General features: G+C 34.2%; 1 protein-coding gene across 5 annotated transcripts in view; it reads right to left on the reverse strand.

The window, feature by feature from the left end:
- Positions 1–17,169, reverse strand: part of MAPK10 (mitogen-activated protein kinase 10) — a 340,034-nt gene that overhangs the window by 36,800 nt on the left and 286,065 nt on the right. For all 5 annotated transcript variants that reach the window (XM_082463256.1, XM_082463254.1, XM_082463253.1 and 2 more), the window contains 2 exons: positions 10,290–10,472; positions 5,869–5,993 (listed from right to left, as the gene is read on the reverse strand). In XM_082463256.1, coding sequence (XP_082319382.1) covers positions 5,869–5,993; positions 10,290–10,472 — 308 coding nt within the window. The remainder of the gene's footprint in view (positions 1–5,868; positions 5,994–10,289; positions 10,473–17,169) is intronic.

The raw sequence follows: 17,169 nt of genomic DNA on the forward strand, positions 1-17,169 counted from the left end.
TAAAGAAGGGCTAAAGAAGAAGGAAAGACAAAGAAGGAAGAAATAACAAAGAGGTGAGTGAGAAGAAAGAATGACAGAGGTCTTTTTTGGTGTGTTTTACCTACTTGGCAGCAGAAGAGTGGAATGAAAGCAACCTAAAGGAAAACAGATCGCTGAATCCCTCAGTCCCCCATGCACATGTTGTCCAGCATTGGCTCCACAAGCTGTAGGCTCCTCATCAACAGCATAACAAACAACTGAAAAAGTGACACCAACATACAAATGGAGAGCTACACACATTCAGTTGCAAACCCAATGAGAAATGCTCTCATGCCCAGACTATCGGGTTGGCATAGTACTTGTGATTTCTACAAGATACTTGAGGAAATGAAATATTAGGAGTTTGTAAGGGGATAATGTTTACTTCACTATTACCCAGTGTGGCCCCTGAGCACCTACCTCTTCCAACCTCCAGTCTTCTCCTCTCCAGATTAATGAGCCTAACCATCGGTTACTTTAATTTTACTTAGGGGTTTTAGAGCTGCAAATGAGGAAAGAATGAATAGGTGAGTGCCTGCCTTGGGCCTATTTGCCCACAGATACAGTCCTCACCTTTCCTTTATTTGCTCTGTATCTCAGAGGCTGGTCCCTGCAGGCTGCATTTCCAAGGCTCACCTATCGGCTGGTTTAGGGCTGGTCTCAGCCAAGAGGAAGGAGACACCACTAGAAGATGGGGGCAGTGGGGAGAAGCCAGGCCATTTCTCCCCATTTCTCTTGCCAGACACACCTACATCTCCTCTGTGTCTATTACCCAGCTCCCACTGGACAGGCCATCACTACCCACCCCTGGGCTCCAATAAACCATCTCCTCTCTCTAGGCTTCCTACTGTCGCTAATCTCTGGGTTGTTCCAAGAGTATCTGCTCTTGACTTTTGCACTGCAATCAGAAAATAGTCTTAGCTTGCCACTGTTTAAATGCCCTGTAGGGTGGTATCTGCTCAGACCTCAGACTTTAGACTACATGTCTCTCCTGAACTGGTCTTATCTGCCTGCCCTATGTAATTTGTCCACATCTCAGAGCCAGCCCTCACTCTGGATTGCTCAGACCAAGCTCTGGAACCTTTGCTACTTTGACCACAGGCTTCTGATTCTCTTCTCAATGCTTCCTGATCCCACGCCTAGCCCTATTCTACTCTCCTCATCATGGCTTACGAACCTGTGTCCCTGTCACTGTTCGCAATTGTAGAGCTTATATTCTGAATGTTGACATTGGCTGAACTGCAGCATGAAACCATTCTACAATGATCTTTAAGCTCTCATTTAAGATTTACCTTGAACATATTTCCAGACATACACAACAGTAAAATTTACATATCTATGTCACAAGAAAATGGAAAATAGTGCATACTTCCTGGATAGTTGGTCATCCCTTCCATGTGCTCACTTTGGTAATGACCAATAAGATACAAAGGCAGACAAGAAGATAACTAAAATAATGTCAGAGAATAACTCTGCTCAAAGGGCATGAAATCTATGATGGCCTTGCAATAAAAGAGCTTATAGTAGTCAGTTTAGCTTGTTCCTATAAATTATTTCACTGTCAGCAAAAAATAACATAATCCCTAAAGCAATGAAATAGTATGTATTAATAACAATACAACATTTAAGGCTCTATTGATTACCTTATGTTGTAAACAGACAGTAAATGTGTAACAGTACTGACTATTCTCGGCTTACATTTTCTAAGTGCTTATTTTAATCGAACTTCAGCACTAATACATGTAAGTGTTATTCTGTTCCCCAGGTTATTCTCTCACCGCGGAGCTAAAGACAAGATTGTTTAACTCGAGGTCTATATGGGTAGATTAAATTCCCACCCAGCCTTGTCCCAATTCCCAAATTAATCTTGAATTGGCTAAGAAATAATAAACAAACTCAGCACTGGCCTTGCTTCCCTAATCGCACTCCACCCAAACTGACTGGATTAGTCATGCCATTTCCCCTTGGTCTCTATGTAGATGGCATGTGTACTTGTATTCCCAACAGAACATTCCCAGCCTCTCTCTCCAGTTCATCCTCAGCTGTGGCCCATGTTCCAAGCCTCTCTTCTAGCATTCTTCCTGTGACTTTGACTCAGTCACCATACAGAAGGTCCTAAGTTGCCTGCCACCCCTCCACTGCACTCTCAAGTATTATACCTGGGGCTTGCCAACTGGAGGACAGAATTCTCAGATACCAGCTGCCTGACTGGTTCAACCTGCCCCTTTGTCCAGATTCCCAGAGTAATGTTTTGATCATTTAGGACTGGATCTGGGCCTCTCTGAGACAGAGCCTTCCAACAGTGGACCTGATCACTACTGGCCATGAGCCAGGACCCCAGCACCAGTCCCACCTTAGACAATGGTTCCAGTGTCAGGTCTGGAGGCTTCCTTCTTATCATGAATTGAGAAATAAAGATATGTCCTTCTCTAACCCCGTAGGTTTTCAGTTGTCTTCCTTATGATGATTACTTTGAGTTTTGATGTCTTTGGTTTGGTGATTGAGCACAGCACCTCCCCCTCCTCCCTCCCTCCCTCCCTCCCCACAGTCCTCTCCCACCCCGAGCAATGCAGAACAACTACAGAAGCCCTTCGTAAGGCTCCTGTACTCAGGAGCTTTCATAGAGTGCTCAGGAGTTTCTGAAAAGCAGAAAACTATGTTTTAAAAAGTGGTCACATTTCATATTCTCCTTAAGTTCCCGTTTTATATTCTCTGAGACATAGTTAATCAACTCTTCCTTAGCTTGCAGTTCACAAAAGTCCTCCTGAAGTGTGTTCACACCCCTACTCTCAGGGTTCGCAGACTGAGAGCCACCTTGTATCCTAGCAGGGTCTCTAAACTCAAGAATCTGGTAAGAAACAAGGCAACTGATCCTCACTGTTTCTGTATTTCCCTCCAACAGAGCACAGAGAATACGTTCAAGTTTATTCTCTCAAATAGCCCTGACTATACTCTAGATTATTAAAGATAAATTATAATGAGGATTTGTGAACAATGTAATTTGTCTTTATTTTGGTTTAAATTAATGGCACTGGACTCTTTTATACTTGGCAAGGTAGTGGTGGGTATACATCAGCAGAAAAAGAACGAACATCTTAAAATCTTGCAGAAACTAGATAAATTTTAGTGATTTTTTAAAATATAGAGTATTTCTATAGTTTCTTGGCCAGCTGGTCTTTTTTCACCAAATATATCTATCTTTCCTAACATCAAAAGTAGTAAAGGCTTGCATGTAAAAGTCATAACAGTAATAGTAATGATTATGAGAATAGTAATTTATGATTTCTACTGGCTGTCAAGTACTGTATGAAGTACTTTATGTACATTACCTCTTTAAATTCTCAGAACACTATGCACTATGTATGTTTGTTTTCTATTCTTAGTTAAGAAAACTGAGTAGAGGAAAGGTTAAGAAACTTGACCTAGGCCAGCTAGTAAGTGGCAGAACAGAAATTTTAACCTAACCCATCTTTCCATATCTGTGTCATTGCATACAACTCAATAAATTGCATTTGTGTATGCTATTGTACTCCTCTTGATGAATACTGAAACAGAATTAGAATGCCTCCCAATTGTTTTATGAAAAAGCATTGACATGAAATGTGGCCTTTGTGTTCAGGGTACATACTTCTGTTGCTCTGAACATTATTTGAATAAGAACTTGCTAATAACTTGAGCAGTTCTAACTTCAAAATTGATGTAATATTACACAAATAGATTAATATTAACCTTGACATTCAACTTTTTACATTTTCAACTTCATTGTTCCATGAATAATTTTCTCTCTTACAGTTATGACAGCATTCATATGCTCTCCTCTTTTCATTTTGGTACTTCGGCACTTTTGGAAACATGTGATAAGATAGCTTGTAGTATGGTTAACAGATTAGTACACATAGCATTTCTCTATTCTTTATTTTTCCTGAAGACATCACATTCTCCTGCAGTTTTTCCTTTATCACTCTCCACTTGCCTCTATTTTCTTCCAAAGAAACTTATTTTGACAATATTGAAATGGCTGAGAAAAAGATTCTAGCCATGTAAGGTACCCTAAATTTTATCTTTCTATCCTTCAAAGGAATTTTTCATAAAAAGTTAAAATTAAGTTAAAAACCCATTGATACTACTCATTAATATATTGTTACAGATTCTAAGCAATTTTTTTTTTACAGGCAACATGATTACAAGTGAATTACAAATGCAGACTTTATGACTCCAATTAAACTCTAGGTCACAATCCATTAAAAACAGATTATACACATTACATTAGATATAAAGAAAAATACATATGCCACATGATTCGAACTATCAAAATAAGTGAAGAGCAATAATTTCAAATAATTTATGTTTGTCTAAAATTTTTATCAGCATAACCTCAAAAATCATCAGAGAAAAAATTCTTATGCTTAATTTCTACATACATATACATCATACTTTCTCTTACTTATTTCATTATTTCATTCTACCCCAGGAACCTGTTTGAAGTATTTCCCAAGAATGAGAGACTGGAAGAGAGTCTAGTTTTTAGCTGTAAGAACATTAGTATTTTTAGTTTTAAGAGCATTAGAAGTAAACTCATAAATAATTAATTTTAGGGATTTTATTTTGTAAAAATCAAATCAAGTGACTAAAAATTAATTTCAAGCAAATTAAAATTTCAGTATCATTGTCAAACTGCTTAGGAGAGCAGATCTTAAGAAAATGTTATGAGAGACTGTTATAGCTCAGTTTCCACACAGGAAGAGTCATTTATCACTGAAGTGTTTTCTCTGAAATTTTTGAATGTTTAAGAGCTGGGTTACTATGAAAAGTCGCTTTTTGAATATTATGTCTATAAAGTTTGATTCTACCTGATCATCACTCCCATCTGTCAGCTCTCACTTCTCCAGTGGAGGGTGAAGGGATGAGAATTAATGTCAGCCTTGAATTTAGCATCTCTAACATGGTCAAGCACACAATGAAGCAGAGGAAAAGAAGTCAAAACAATGCAAAAATTGGCCGGGCCAAGAATATCTTGGGGTACAAAGAAGTTCACAAGAAAACAAAGAAACAAAAAGAGGGACAAGAGGACATTCTTATTGGGAGGTCTACAGGACACACATGGGCAAAACAATAACCCTGTGTCCTGAGCAGCCCTGGCTCTATACAGAGAAAAGGAGAAAGGCAGAGATATAAGAAAGTGATTGAAGAGAAGATAACAAATGGTTGAAAAATAATTTAAAAATTGAAAAGAGTTATGCTTCTGAGAAGATTCTTAAACTATATCTGGATGGAAAATATGGAGATATATCTGACTCTGGTAAGAACCAACCTGAAATTTAGAACCAACCTCAAATAGTGTCCTTATTGGAATACCCAATTTTTCTCATCTGATTTATGCAAGGCTTCACAAAGGCACCAACGGCCTAGTAAAAGCTTTATAATCTAAATGTTCTTAATACCACACTTTATTAAAGACAGGCATCTTATCGGAATAGAGGCAAAGAGACTTATTTACGTTTTCTGTTACTTAGTTTGCATCAGGAGAGGCTGATAATTAAACATAAAGGAGGAGACACCGGTGGTGTTAACAATTTAACAAAAACTAATGGAAGTGTTTCATGGACAGCCAAGGTTTGTTGGACTAAATCACCATCTCTCATAGGAAATCTTGAAAAAGAAACACAACTCAAAACACAGGCTGAAGAAAATAACTTTTAGAAGGGAAGGTAATAGCTTTGTGACCTAGGAATTTTATGAAGGTTCTTTGAGTATTCTTTTGGATTCTAATTCTCCTTTAGTTCACACCATGGAGCACCCAGTTACTATGATTTGTTTGTGGAAGGAAAATAGAATAAGCCGAAGACTTACCGCCTCCACTTCGGCAGGATCATACCACACATTGATGTACGGATGCTGTAAGGCGTCGTCCACTGATATCCTTTTTGCTGGGTCAATCACTAGCATCTTTGACAACAAGTCCCTGGCTTGGCTGGCTGAATGATGAATGAGAAAAAAAATAGTAATGTTTAGATTCTGGCAAGGAAATTTTTTGGAGGGAGAAGAAACTTAAAACAACAAAAAACAAAGATCAATTAGCACCTTCCATCCAAACGTCAGGTAACGTCACCAAGTGATTAGGGAAATGCAAAATTAAACAATGAAAATATTTTTTTATCCATCAAATTTGCAAAAATAAGAGATGGCCTAATATCCACTAACTCCAGGTAATTTCATTCATGTTGGTGGCAGTGTAAATTGATAAAGATTTTTTAGAGGACAATTTTGGCAGCATCTATTAAAATTTTAAATGTGAATACTTTATGGCCCAACAGTTCCACTTTTAGGTATACAGTCTAGAGAAACAATTGACATGTTCATGAAAAGCATATAGAAAGGATGTTCACTGCAGCACTGGTCAAGGATTAAAACATTTTAAACAATCTAAATGTCCACCTATAGAGCAACTAAATGAGCTATGGTACAACTGTACCAATTATATTTGGCAGTTTAAAAGAATAAGGTAGATCTATATGGACTCACACGGTCATGGTGTTAAGTGAAAAAAAAATTGCAGGATGAAGCATAGATCCTGATGCCATTGCATAAATCTGCCCCTTCCCAATAACACAACAAACATTTCCCTCTCTCTCTATTTATGTATATAAATGCATAGAAAGGTCTGCAGGGATAATCAACAAACTGAAAATCATAATTACCTCTAAGGAGAAGAAAATATGTACATGTATTGCTTGCATAATTAAAAATAAATTTAAAAGAATGAAGTTTTAAAAAGGGAAACAAAGTGAGTGTACACTGCTCATTTTAAAACTTTTCTGAGCTGCGAAAAAGGATAAAGCAGTGTCTAGAGGGTGGCAAGGAGGTCGGGGTGACTTTTTGAAGATGGGAGAGATGATGAGGACTTTAACGGGAGCAGAAGCTTCAAGAATTGAGAGGAGGGGACAGATTTGAGAGAAAGAATCCACAAGACTTAGTAACCAAATTGGTGTGGGAGATGTTCAGTTGATAAAATACACATTGTCTACTGTGTGCCAGGTACAGTGTGAGATGCTAGGGATATAAAAAAATGACACAGTGATAATCATTAAGTGTATTTATTTAATAACATTGCTAAAGGACACTCTAAAAATCTCTGAAAATACATAAAATTTTCAAGAAAATACAGATCCAAACTGGTTAAGAAGTTTTTATGGTGAAAATATTCAGTTTATTCCAAACAGATGGTAAAACTTCAAATTAAAGAAAGCAAAATCTAAATTGGTTTCCTAAATTAGGAAAAAGGCAATGTGTTTGAATCCATGAATATGTATCAACTTTTAATTATCAATTTTTTCTGATTATTAAAGAAATATGGGTTAATTATAAAAAATTTGGAAATCACATAAAACATAAAATCCAGAAAAACCCACCTTCCCCACAGGCAATCACTCTCATTATTAATGTATTCTCTTCTAGTTTTATGTGTTTTTTCATAATTTTGATTGTACTACAGTTAAAATGTAGCAATCTATGACATTAGTATCTCTGGTGTTGTTACATTTTAATAAAATACTTTTAATATATTTATTTATACTAATTATATATTTATAAAAATTGCTAGTTAAATTAGACTGGAAGATTTTTAAAATTTCTATTAGTCTTTTTTCTGGGGATCTCAATTCTAGAAATTTAATGTCTGCTAATTCCAAACTGATACTGTGAAGTTCACAAGAGTAACAAAAGTACAGAAATATACATTAATTTTCAATAATTAATCTTTCTCATTGTTAATAACCCTGTCATGATCTAACGGGGCTGTATTTGTTTATGTCATTTGTTCAAAGATCTCTTTGAATTGTAACTGATTTTATACCCAGACTCACACAGTCCCACAGGTTCTCCCATCAAACCCACCTATGTTTCTGCTCTTAGAAAGGGTCAGGGAGGTTGGGGTGGTCTCCTCATCAATAGGGACATGAACGACAGTAATACCAAATCATCTTACTAAGATACAATGATCAATACTGCTTGTAGGGAACAAAATGAGGAAGAAGAAAAGGTTTCAATTCTTCATCTTTCATTCTTTCATTTGCAAGTAAATGTCTTACACTCTTTAATAACAGTAGAATAAATTCATCCCTTTGATTCTTTGTATAATTCTTTATAATTTGCTGATTTTATATTACAATTATAATTTAATAATTGTAAATATGTAAACTAGTTTTTTTTTAATTTTTAAATTTTTTTTACAATTTTTAAAGGTTACTTTCCATTTATAGTTATTACAAAATATTGGCTATATTCCCTGTGTTGTACAATACATCCTTGAGCCTATCTTACAGCCAATAGTTTGTACCTCCCACTTCCTTCCCCTATATTTCCACCCCCCCCAACCACTGGTAACCACTAGTTTGTTCTCTATAGCTGTAAGTCTGCTTCTTTTTTGTTATATTCACTAGTTTGTTGTATTTTTTAGATTCCACTTTTAAGTGATATCATACAATATTTGCCTTTCTCTGTCTGACTTATTTCACTTAGCATAATGTTCTCCAAGTCCATCCATGTTGCTGTAAATGGCAAAATTTCATTCTTTTTTATGGCTGAGTAGTATTCCATTGTGTGTATATGTGTGTGTGTGTATATATATATATATATATATATATATATATATCACATCTTCTAGTTTATTATTTGCAAAAGTAATATAATTGTAGAGTTTCAAACTGAATTAAAAAGCCAAAAAATAAACTCAAGAAGGTTGGAATTATATCATGAAGCATGGCATTTTACTGAATAGTTTCTCTACAAGTGTTTGCATTATCTCAAATAATTTAATCAAGGCTTTGTGGCCTCTATATTGTTACACTATAAGTGACTTAATAGGAAGCAGTTACTTTTGTCTGACATGGCAATTACCATCATAAAGACATACATTCTTCAAAATCTCTACCTGGGGTATTAGCACTTCTTCATTCTGCATATAGTTCATGTTGCTCTTAAAAGCAGTAGATTTAGTAATAATTTAGTCTGTTGTCACTCAGAGAGCTGGTAGAGGTAGTTAAAAGAAGAAACCCAACTGTGCAACAAAAGTGTCACAAACACAGAAACAATGCTGTGCATTTAAAACCCATCAGATAAAAGTTTGGAGGAAATAATAAGACCCTGGGAAGTCGTAGCACCACATTTCAGCTTCTCCATCTCATTTATGTCTATATTAGCTATAAATTAAGTCTGAAAGTTAAATCTGTAGCTAATTAATTGTCCACTGAACATTTGGGGTAAAATTTCACAAGTATGTGTCCTTTTCTGGGATAATGTATAGATCCATCTAAAATACTAATTATTTTATTATTAATAAATATTTATTAGTATTTTTATATCTAATAGTTACTGAGCACTTACTGTGAGCCAGGCACTGTTCTAAGTGCTTGACAAATTAGTCACCTAATCTTCCCAATGACCTTATAAAGTAGACACTTTCTACTTTCATTTGTTAAAGGAGGTACAGAAAGATGAGATAACTGGCCTAAGTTCACACAGATTTCAAGGGATAGGATTTGAGCTCCGGCAGGGGAAAAAATCAAATTTGCTTCAAAATCACATTCTCTAAAATGTCCTAAGTTAAAATAAGAATTAGAATATTATTTATATTACACTTTATACATTACCAAGTTTATTCAGTCCTATACCAAGTATTATGATCCCAGTTTTGTTGGTGAAGAAATTAAGATTTGTTACTAAAGTTCATAACTGCAGACATAGTAATAGAAAAATTACTTATTAATGAAAGTGTTTACATTGAATACAAAATGTGTAAGTAAAAAATCTCATTTGTCACTCTAAAATGAAAAAATGGTGGTTAAGCATTCCATAAAATGCAAATAAAACTCAAACATCTATAGCTCTAAGATTAGCTCTAAGACAACTAAAGATTAGCACTAAGACAACTAAAAACTTGTGTTAAAAGTATTTTCCAGGTAATAAAAAGAACTGAAACAATTATTTCAATGTATATTACATTGGTCTTTTAGAGTTAGCACTGCAAAATAATTTTAAGATTCTAAATAAGCCCCATGAAATAGTTTAACCCGCACCACTGTTACACACTTTATTACTAACTTTCTCTCTGAATATTCAGGCAATTTTAAAATCCTTGGCTTCTCCCCCTTTGTAAAGAAGATCTTTTAAAAATACCTCTCTTTAAATTGAGGCATTTCAAGTTAAAGAAAGATGTCTCTATAGCTTGCCCATCACCCACATAGTGGTTCTGAAGTTGTCCCTGAAGGGCTTACCTTTGAGTTTATTGTGCTCGGAGTCCGCTGGGAAGAGGGAATCTGGAAAGAGCTTGGGGAAGGTGAGTCCTGCATACTTGGGCCGATTCTCCACATAGTTTCTTACTGTGGGTTGCAATTTCTTCATGAATTCTGGACATGGTGTTCCTAGTTGCTCAATTACCTTGTTCCACTGGTCAATATCTGAGAATTGAATAGTTAAGGGCAAAAACAAGTGTAGGCCACTAGCGCTTGCCTTTCACTAGTTGGGAGACTAACTGCTTCTCAGAATCCTGAGCAGTCATCAACACAAATGGAATTTTAATAAACAACAAAGGACAGAAATATAAAATCAGATTGTCAGGCAGTGAATCCTCTCGGAATTTTAAATTCACTTTTGGAACATACACACTTTTAGGGAATTAGCATTACTTAAAATAGGATATCATGAAATAGTCTTTGGGTTGTAAAGATGAAAAGGTATTTAAATAACACAAGAAGAATTTCTCCTCTTGAGCTAAACTTCTGTATAACCATGTGATTTGGAAGAGAAAAAAATATAAAGACATATAATAATATTATCATGAAATTACTTCAATCATTTATTTTCTAAAAATGACAAATGCACAAATATTTTATAAGATTTGTTTATATTTTTCTTAAATTCTTTTTAAGGTTTTATTCTTCTGTTCTCTATCAAATGGGAAATTTCATTATCTGTTAATGTTTTCCACTCATATGCATTACAAATAGGATCAATCTAATTTTTGATAGTAACTCACTAATTCTTCACCAAAGACTTTACAAAAATTCTCTTTATAAAAGTAGTCGCAGTTTCATACCTATTTTCTTACTTCTGATAATAGTGCCCTGTATCCCTGAATATTGGGGATATGAGGGTAAACATAGGATGTTCAATTTAAAACAGATTTCAACCAACTGCATGTGTTTCAAAAGTATGTTAAGCATAGGGAATTCTACAAGAAAAATATTACCTCTCTATGAAAGTTAATACTTTACAAAACTGGGGGGTCTTTCACAGACATACCCACTGATTGAGATTTTCTTTTTCATCTATCATTGATATTTGATATGTCAGAGCCTTGAGAATGATAAATACCACCTATGAAAACTCTGAAGAGCCAACTGGAAGAAGTTGATTTCAAACAGATTTCCTTGCCATGTGTCAATGAATGATGGAGGCCTTAAAAATTCTTAAATCCAATACCACAGGCAGTGTACCCTCCTATGTTGTTTATTCTACTACTCTATCTTTAGTGTAAAGTTAATTAATTCATTTCTGCTAATGTAGTTTGTGACAGTTCAGGTAACTTTACCATAATATTACTTAATTGAGATTCATAAAATCTTTACTCCAGCTATTCCATAGGGTTGGACTAAAAAAGATGGGCAGTCCTAACAGAAGACAAAATTAACTATATTCAGCCAAAATAAATATATAATGCAAACAATGTAGATAGGTGATTGAACAAAGATAAAGTCAAGCTAATTTGCAAATTCTCTTCTATTTCCCTTATAATCTAGCTGAATAAAATTTAAATTATTACATAGCCTCTCAAGTATGGGGATGAAAAAAATACATGATTGTGTAATATCAAGAAATGAAGTAAAAGTGGGAAAAACTGAAGAATATTCCTTTACAAAATGATAGGAATAATTAAACAAGAACATATTTCAATAAAAATTAATCTAAATTATCATGTGCCTGAGAATATAGTAGTAAGTGAAAATCATTAGAAATAAACTTAAAAAATTACAAAAGATTAGAGTTAAAAGTTACTCTTAGACAAAAACTTATGGTAGTACTATGGATATAGGTAAACTAGAATGACTTAGATATATTTAAATAGAAAACATTAATACAGTTAAATAAATCTCAGTGCTTACATTGTAAATTATGAAAAGAGATCTACTCTTTAATACAGTTAAGTTATCATGTCCTAACAAGCCATCATTTAATCATCGGTCAAACTTCTTTAGGATTCTGAAGATTTGATGTCAAACTAAAAATAAGGGCAAAGAAGCTGTCAGATTTTCTGTAAAGGAGTCTTTTAACAAAGGTGGCAAAATACTCCCAACACACTACTATAGTGACATTTAACTAGCAGTATATAGTTATTTAGTTAAAAAGTGATTGCTTTTAAAGTAACATTCCCAAAACAATTACATGTTATTTTTATAGTAAAGTTTAAGGAGACTCAAATATTCTGGAATTAATTAAACAAGAACTATTAAAATGTTTCTTATTACAAGTTATGATTAAAGTCTATAGAAGCACTCAGCACATCTTCCTACCTTAAATTGCTTTTTAGATGAAACACTATTGTGGTCCTTGATGTAATGGTTTACAAAAAGAAGGGAGGCGAGAATCTTTATTGCTGACAATGAAATAATTGAATGTTCTAACTGCAAATATGTGGTATAGTCATCTTTAAAATTGTGTGCCTCTATTTTAACCAATCCGTTTCAGGTCTTTCTTCCCACAAACATGACTAGTATATTTAAGTAGTAAGTATTTGTTTTCCAGATGTTCACAGGATTGCAAACAACTTCGTCCACTATCCTTAGTTAACCACATGATTTTTCTTTATAATCATAATTAACCAAATATAAGCCATGACTGGAAGTAATGTCTCCTGGCTCCAAATCCAGTGCTTGTTCCAAGGATTCCAGTAAGAAAAAGAGCAAGTTTGGAACTGATGTGTTAAAATTGCTTTAATTTGGCCATAAAATTGATGGTATGTTTGTCACAAGGAATTCCTCTTAAAGAATGCCTCTGAAACTGCTTACCTAGTCTATAAGGTCAACATATACACATAAAACAATTAATTTTATTAATATTTAAATAGAAAATAAGGTGATGCATTTTTAAAAGAAATTTTTAATCATCAGATTTCCACAATGATTTTATTTTTAAAAATACATAAAATATTAACTAGATTTTTATGATTATGTGCTGTTAGCGTAGTAAATTTTTTTTAAAAGAATGGCCAAAATTATTTTTGCAAAAGGATTTCTTTGTTTTAGAACACTAATAAGTCATCATTTTTCTATTATATGAGTAAGGATGTGATTCCTTACAGATTCCAGCCTGTGCAGTTATCAAAAAAGCAATAAATATATATTTTAATATATTTTAAAATATTTTGATCTACTATTTCAGAAATTATCATACAACTTAATTATCAAAGGTATTTAATAAAAATCGGAAAATGTCATTTAATAGGAATCATTTGACAATTTCCTCTAGTTCTAAATTCACTACATAAAAAATAGTCATATTACAAAAAGTTTGATTTTATAGAGTATAATGATAAGATAATGTGCAAATATTGACTATTACTAACGTCTTCAATAAATAGTATTGTAATAAAAGAATGAAACAAAATAAGTATGGATTGTAAAAATGATGATCTGAAATCCTAAGATTAAAAATTATTCCAGGGCTTCCCTGGTTGTGCAGTGGTTGGGAGTCTGCCTGCCAGTGCAAGGGACATGGGTTTGAGCCCTGGTTTGGGAAGATCCCACATGCCATGGAGAAACTGGGCCCGTGTGCCACAGCTGCTGAGCCTGCGTGTCACAACTACTGCGGCCCGTGCTCCGCAATGGGAGAAACCACCTCAGTGGAGGCCCACGCACTGCAGTGGGGAGTGGGCCCTGCTCACCGCAGCCAGAGAAGGGCCCGTGCACAGCAACGAAGACCCAATGCAGCCAAAAATAAAATAAATTAAAAAGTAAATAAAATTTAATAAAAATTATTCCAGCTAATTCTTGTCAGTTAGCCAAGAATTTACATTTAATGCCCTCCTTTTATGTTAACTTCCTTGGTTGAGGAACTTTCTAAAATATGTAACAAACTGCCTTGAACCTAATGTATGAAATTACTCATACATTATTTTCTTATTATTTTCTGGGTATTTGAGGTCATAATTTACACTATGCACATTTAAGCTTTCAGAAGCTACTAAGTGGAATCATAAAGCGTTATTTAATGACCTCATTCTACTATGCCCTTTGAATTACTGTATCTTCTTTTCATGTTTTTTTCTTCATTGATTACTCTTTGTTATGATGAATATGGTTTCCAGAGTTGACACCATCATGAATTCAGACTTGCTTTCTAGTCTGCCCTAAGCCTTATATTCAATATTCTATGCAAAAATTTTCTGACATCTATTTGCAACTTAAAGAATATCAGTGTTTGTCCCCAAATTCTTAACTATGTTTTTAAAGATAATATTGTTTAAGAGCACTGTCTGTATAGAAAAGTTCCAGGAGAGGCTACTTAATCTTGCAAGTCAACTTGCTGCCTGGTTGGCACTGCATTGTGTATTATTGTGTGGGTTTATGTTAGCCCTGTATTCATGTCGGCAATGAATGTGCAATAAGGAAGTGGAGGTATGCATGTCATGTGTTAGGCATCATGATATAAAACTGTGGTTCCCAAACTGAATATTCATAACGTAGGGAACTTATAAAAATACAGATCACTCCCCTCTACCCACTGATCTACAAGATTCTGAGTGCATATGCCTGAGATGATATCATTAAGAAACACCAATAGTAATTGCGATCCAGATGGCCCCTGGACTCTATTTGAGGAATACTAACAATCTCTTGTGAATTACTAAGCCCAGATTTAAGAATAAAGTATTAACCTGTTTCAGTTTTATGACACAAATTAGAATAGGGTCAATTTCACCAAACGATTATTCCATACCTGTTTGCTATGGAAAACTTAGGGGTTGTCAACTTGGAAATATTTCAGGGAAAGAAAAATCCTAATATATGTTCCTTTTCCCCATGTCACTTTCCTGAAAAGACCATGGGAAATTATGACAAGTAGGCTCCATGCAGAGAAAGAGGGGTTCTACCCATCAACATCTAGGGAAAGATCGAAATTATATGTTGCTATCATAGATATATATGGGGTGATATAATATCATATTATATGGGGTGCTACTCATGTGAAGTATAAAAGCTATTCAATATAAAGTTCAAAATATTTGCCAATTTATTTTCCAGTAATTACTCCATATTGCTCTATGATAAACTTTGTTCTCAAAAGAACTCTCAATTCCGAGGACATTGTAAAAATCAGGATAGAAATATATATATATTCATAAGACATAGGTCTGGATTCAGATTTTCATGGTTATGTCTTGAGTTGTTTTGTTACTTTAAAAATATTTTTACTCTTTTTTCATTTGAAAATGTTATTTTCCTCTCAAAAGTCCCCCTCAAATTCTAATAATATGAAATATGAATAAGTGACTTAATGCACAATTGTAACTAACATCTGTTTTCATTATAAATGAGCACAGGAAGAGGAAATATTACAAGCCAAAACACATTGAAAAACTCAAAGCTGACAATTTGAGTTAAAGGCTATTTGTTCACTGGCAGCAGATTGCTCATGGAGTACTGTGGGACATGAAATATCCAAAGGCTGATATTTGAAGCATGATGTATATGCATCTCAGTATAACCTATTTCATCTTATAAATCTATTTATTATTGTAATCTATATTTACTTAAAAGCAAAAAATGGAGAGATATTTCACATATAAGCAAATCTAATATACATTAATATGTGTCACAATGTAGAATTTTCATTAAGCTATTGAAGGTTAATCTTTGGGGTCACTCATTTGTACAGGTCCCTTGCAAAACTCTGTGCCTAGTTTTGTATTTGTAATATTAATCTTTTTTTTTACATAACACCTGTCTCCAACTGCATGATATTCTGGCCTCACAAAAGCTAGATCTAACTCTACCTGTATTTTGAAACTGGAAGAGGTCTTGGAGATCATTTAAATTGACCTCTGTATTTTGTAGCTGAAAAATGTCAAGGTCTTTTATAATTGGTAAGTAAAATGACTTTAAACAAAGGAGCTCATACAAACAGTTCCAAACACTAAAAGAAATACAGAATGCTATTTAACAGGAGTTTTGGTGACTCTGTACTCTGCTCTGTGAGACCCTCCCTGAAAGATTACATTCATTTCTGGGTATAACACTATATAAGGAAAAGGTTAAGAAGGAACAATGAAGTTTATATGAGGTAAAAAGAAAATGCTGTATGAGGCATACTTGATAAAACTTTTTATGTTTCCACTCAAAAAGGAAGGAGACAACCCCAACCCCCCCATCCTAGCACTTTGATCCCTCTTATCCTTTAGCTGTTATCACCTTCTAATATATTGTGCCTTCTATTTTAAATTTCATGATGACAAGGATTTTCATCAGTTTGTTTACTTACATATCTGTATATATAAGCACATAGTAAGTGCTCAAAAATATTTGCTGAATAATTGAATGTCTACTTTATGTCCAATTACAGTTTTTTCATGGAGATAATGTGAAGAATAGTGGAGAGAAGGTATTCAAAGAAACAAAAGCTGAGAAATTCCAGGAATTGGAGATAGGTTGGAATTCAGGCAACACAGTGAATCCCAAGAGATAAATAAAAAGAAATCCAAACCTAGTCACATAGGAGAGAAACAGTGGATAACCAAAGACCAAGAAAAAGGACAAACCATACCCAAAGATGACTATCACACTGACAGCTAATTATTCACCAGTAATACTGAAAACAAAAAGCCAGGGGAATAACACTTCTAAAATGCTGGAAGAAATAGCTGTCAATCTAAAATTCTATATCCAACAAAGCTCTCTTTCAAGGAAGGGAACACCAATCAAAAAAAAAAGTTTTATTGTCAAAGACTCCCATTAAAGGATGTACTTCAGAAGGAAAGAAAATAATCTCAAAGTAAAGGGCCAAATTGCAAGAAATAGTGATAAACCAAGAAAATGATAATCAGAAGGATGAATCTAAACAAACTCTACCTGTATGCAATCCAATGATAATATTGTCAAT

Source organism: Balaenoptera physalus (assembly GCF_965194825.1).
Source record: "Balaenoptera physalus genome assembly, chromosome: 5".
Lineage (NCBI taxonomy): Eukaryota > Metazoa > Chordata > Mammalia > Artiodactyla > Balaenopteridae > Balaenoptera > Balaenoptera physalus.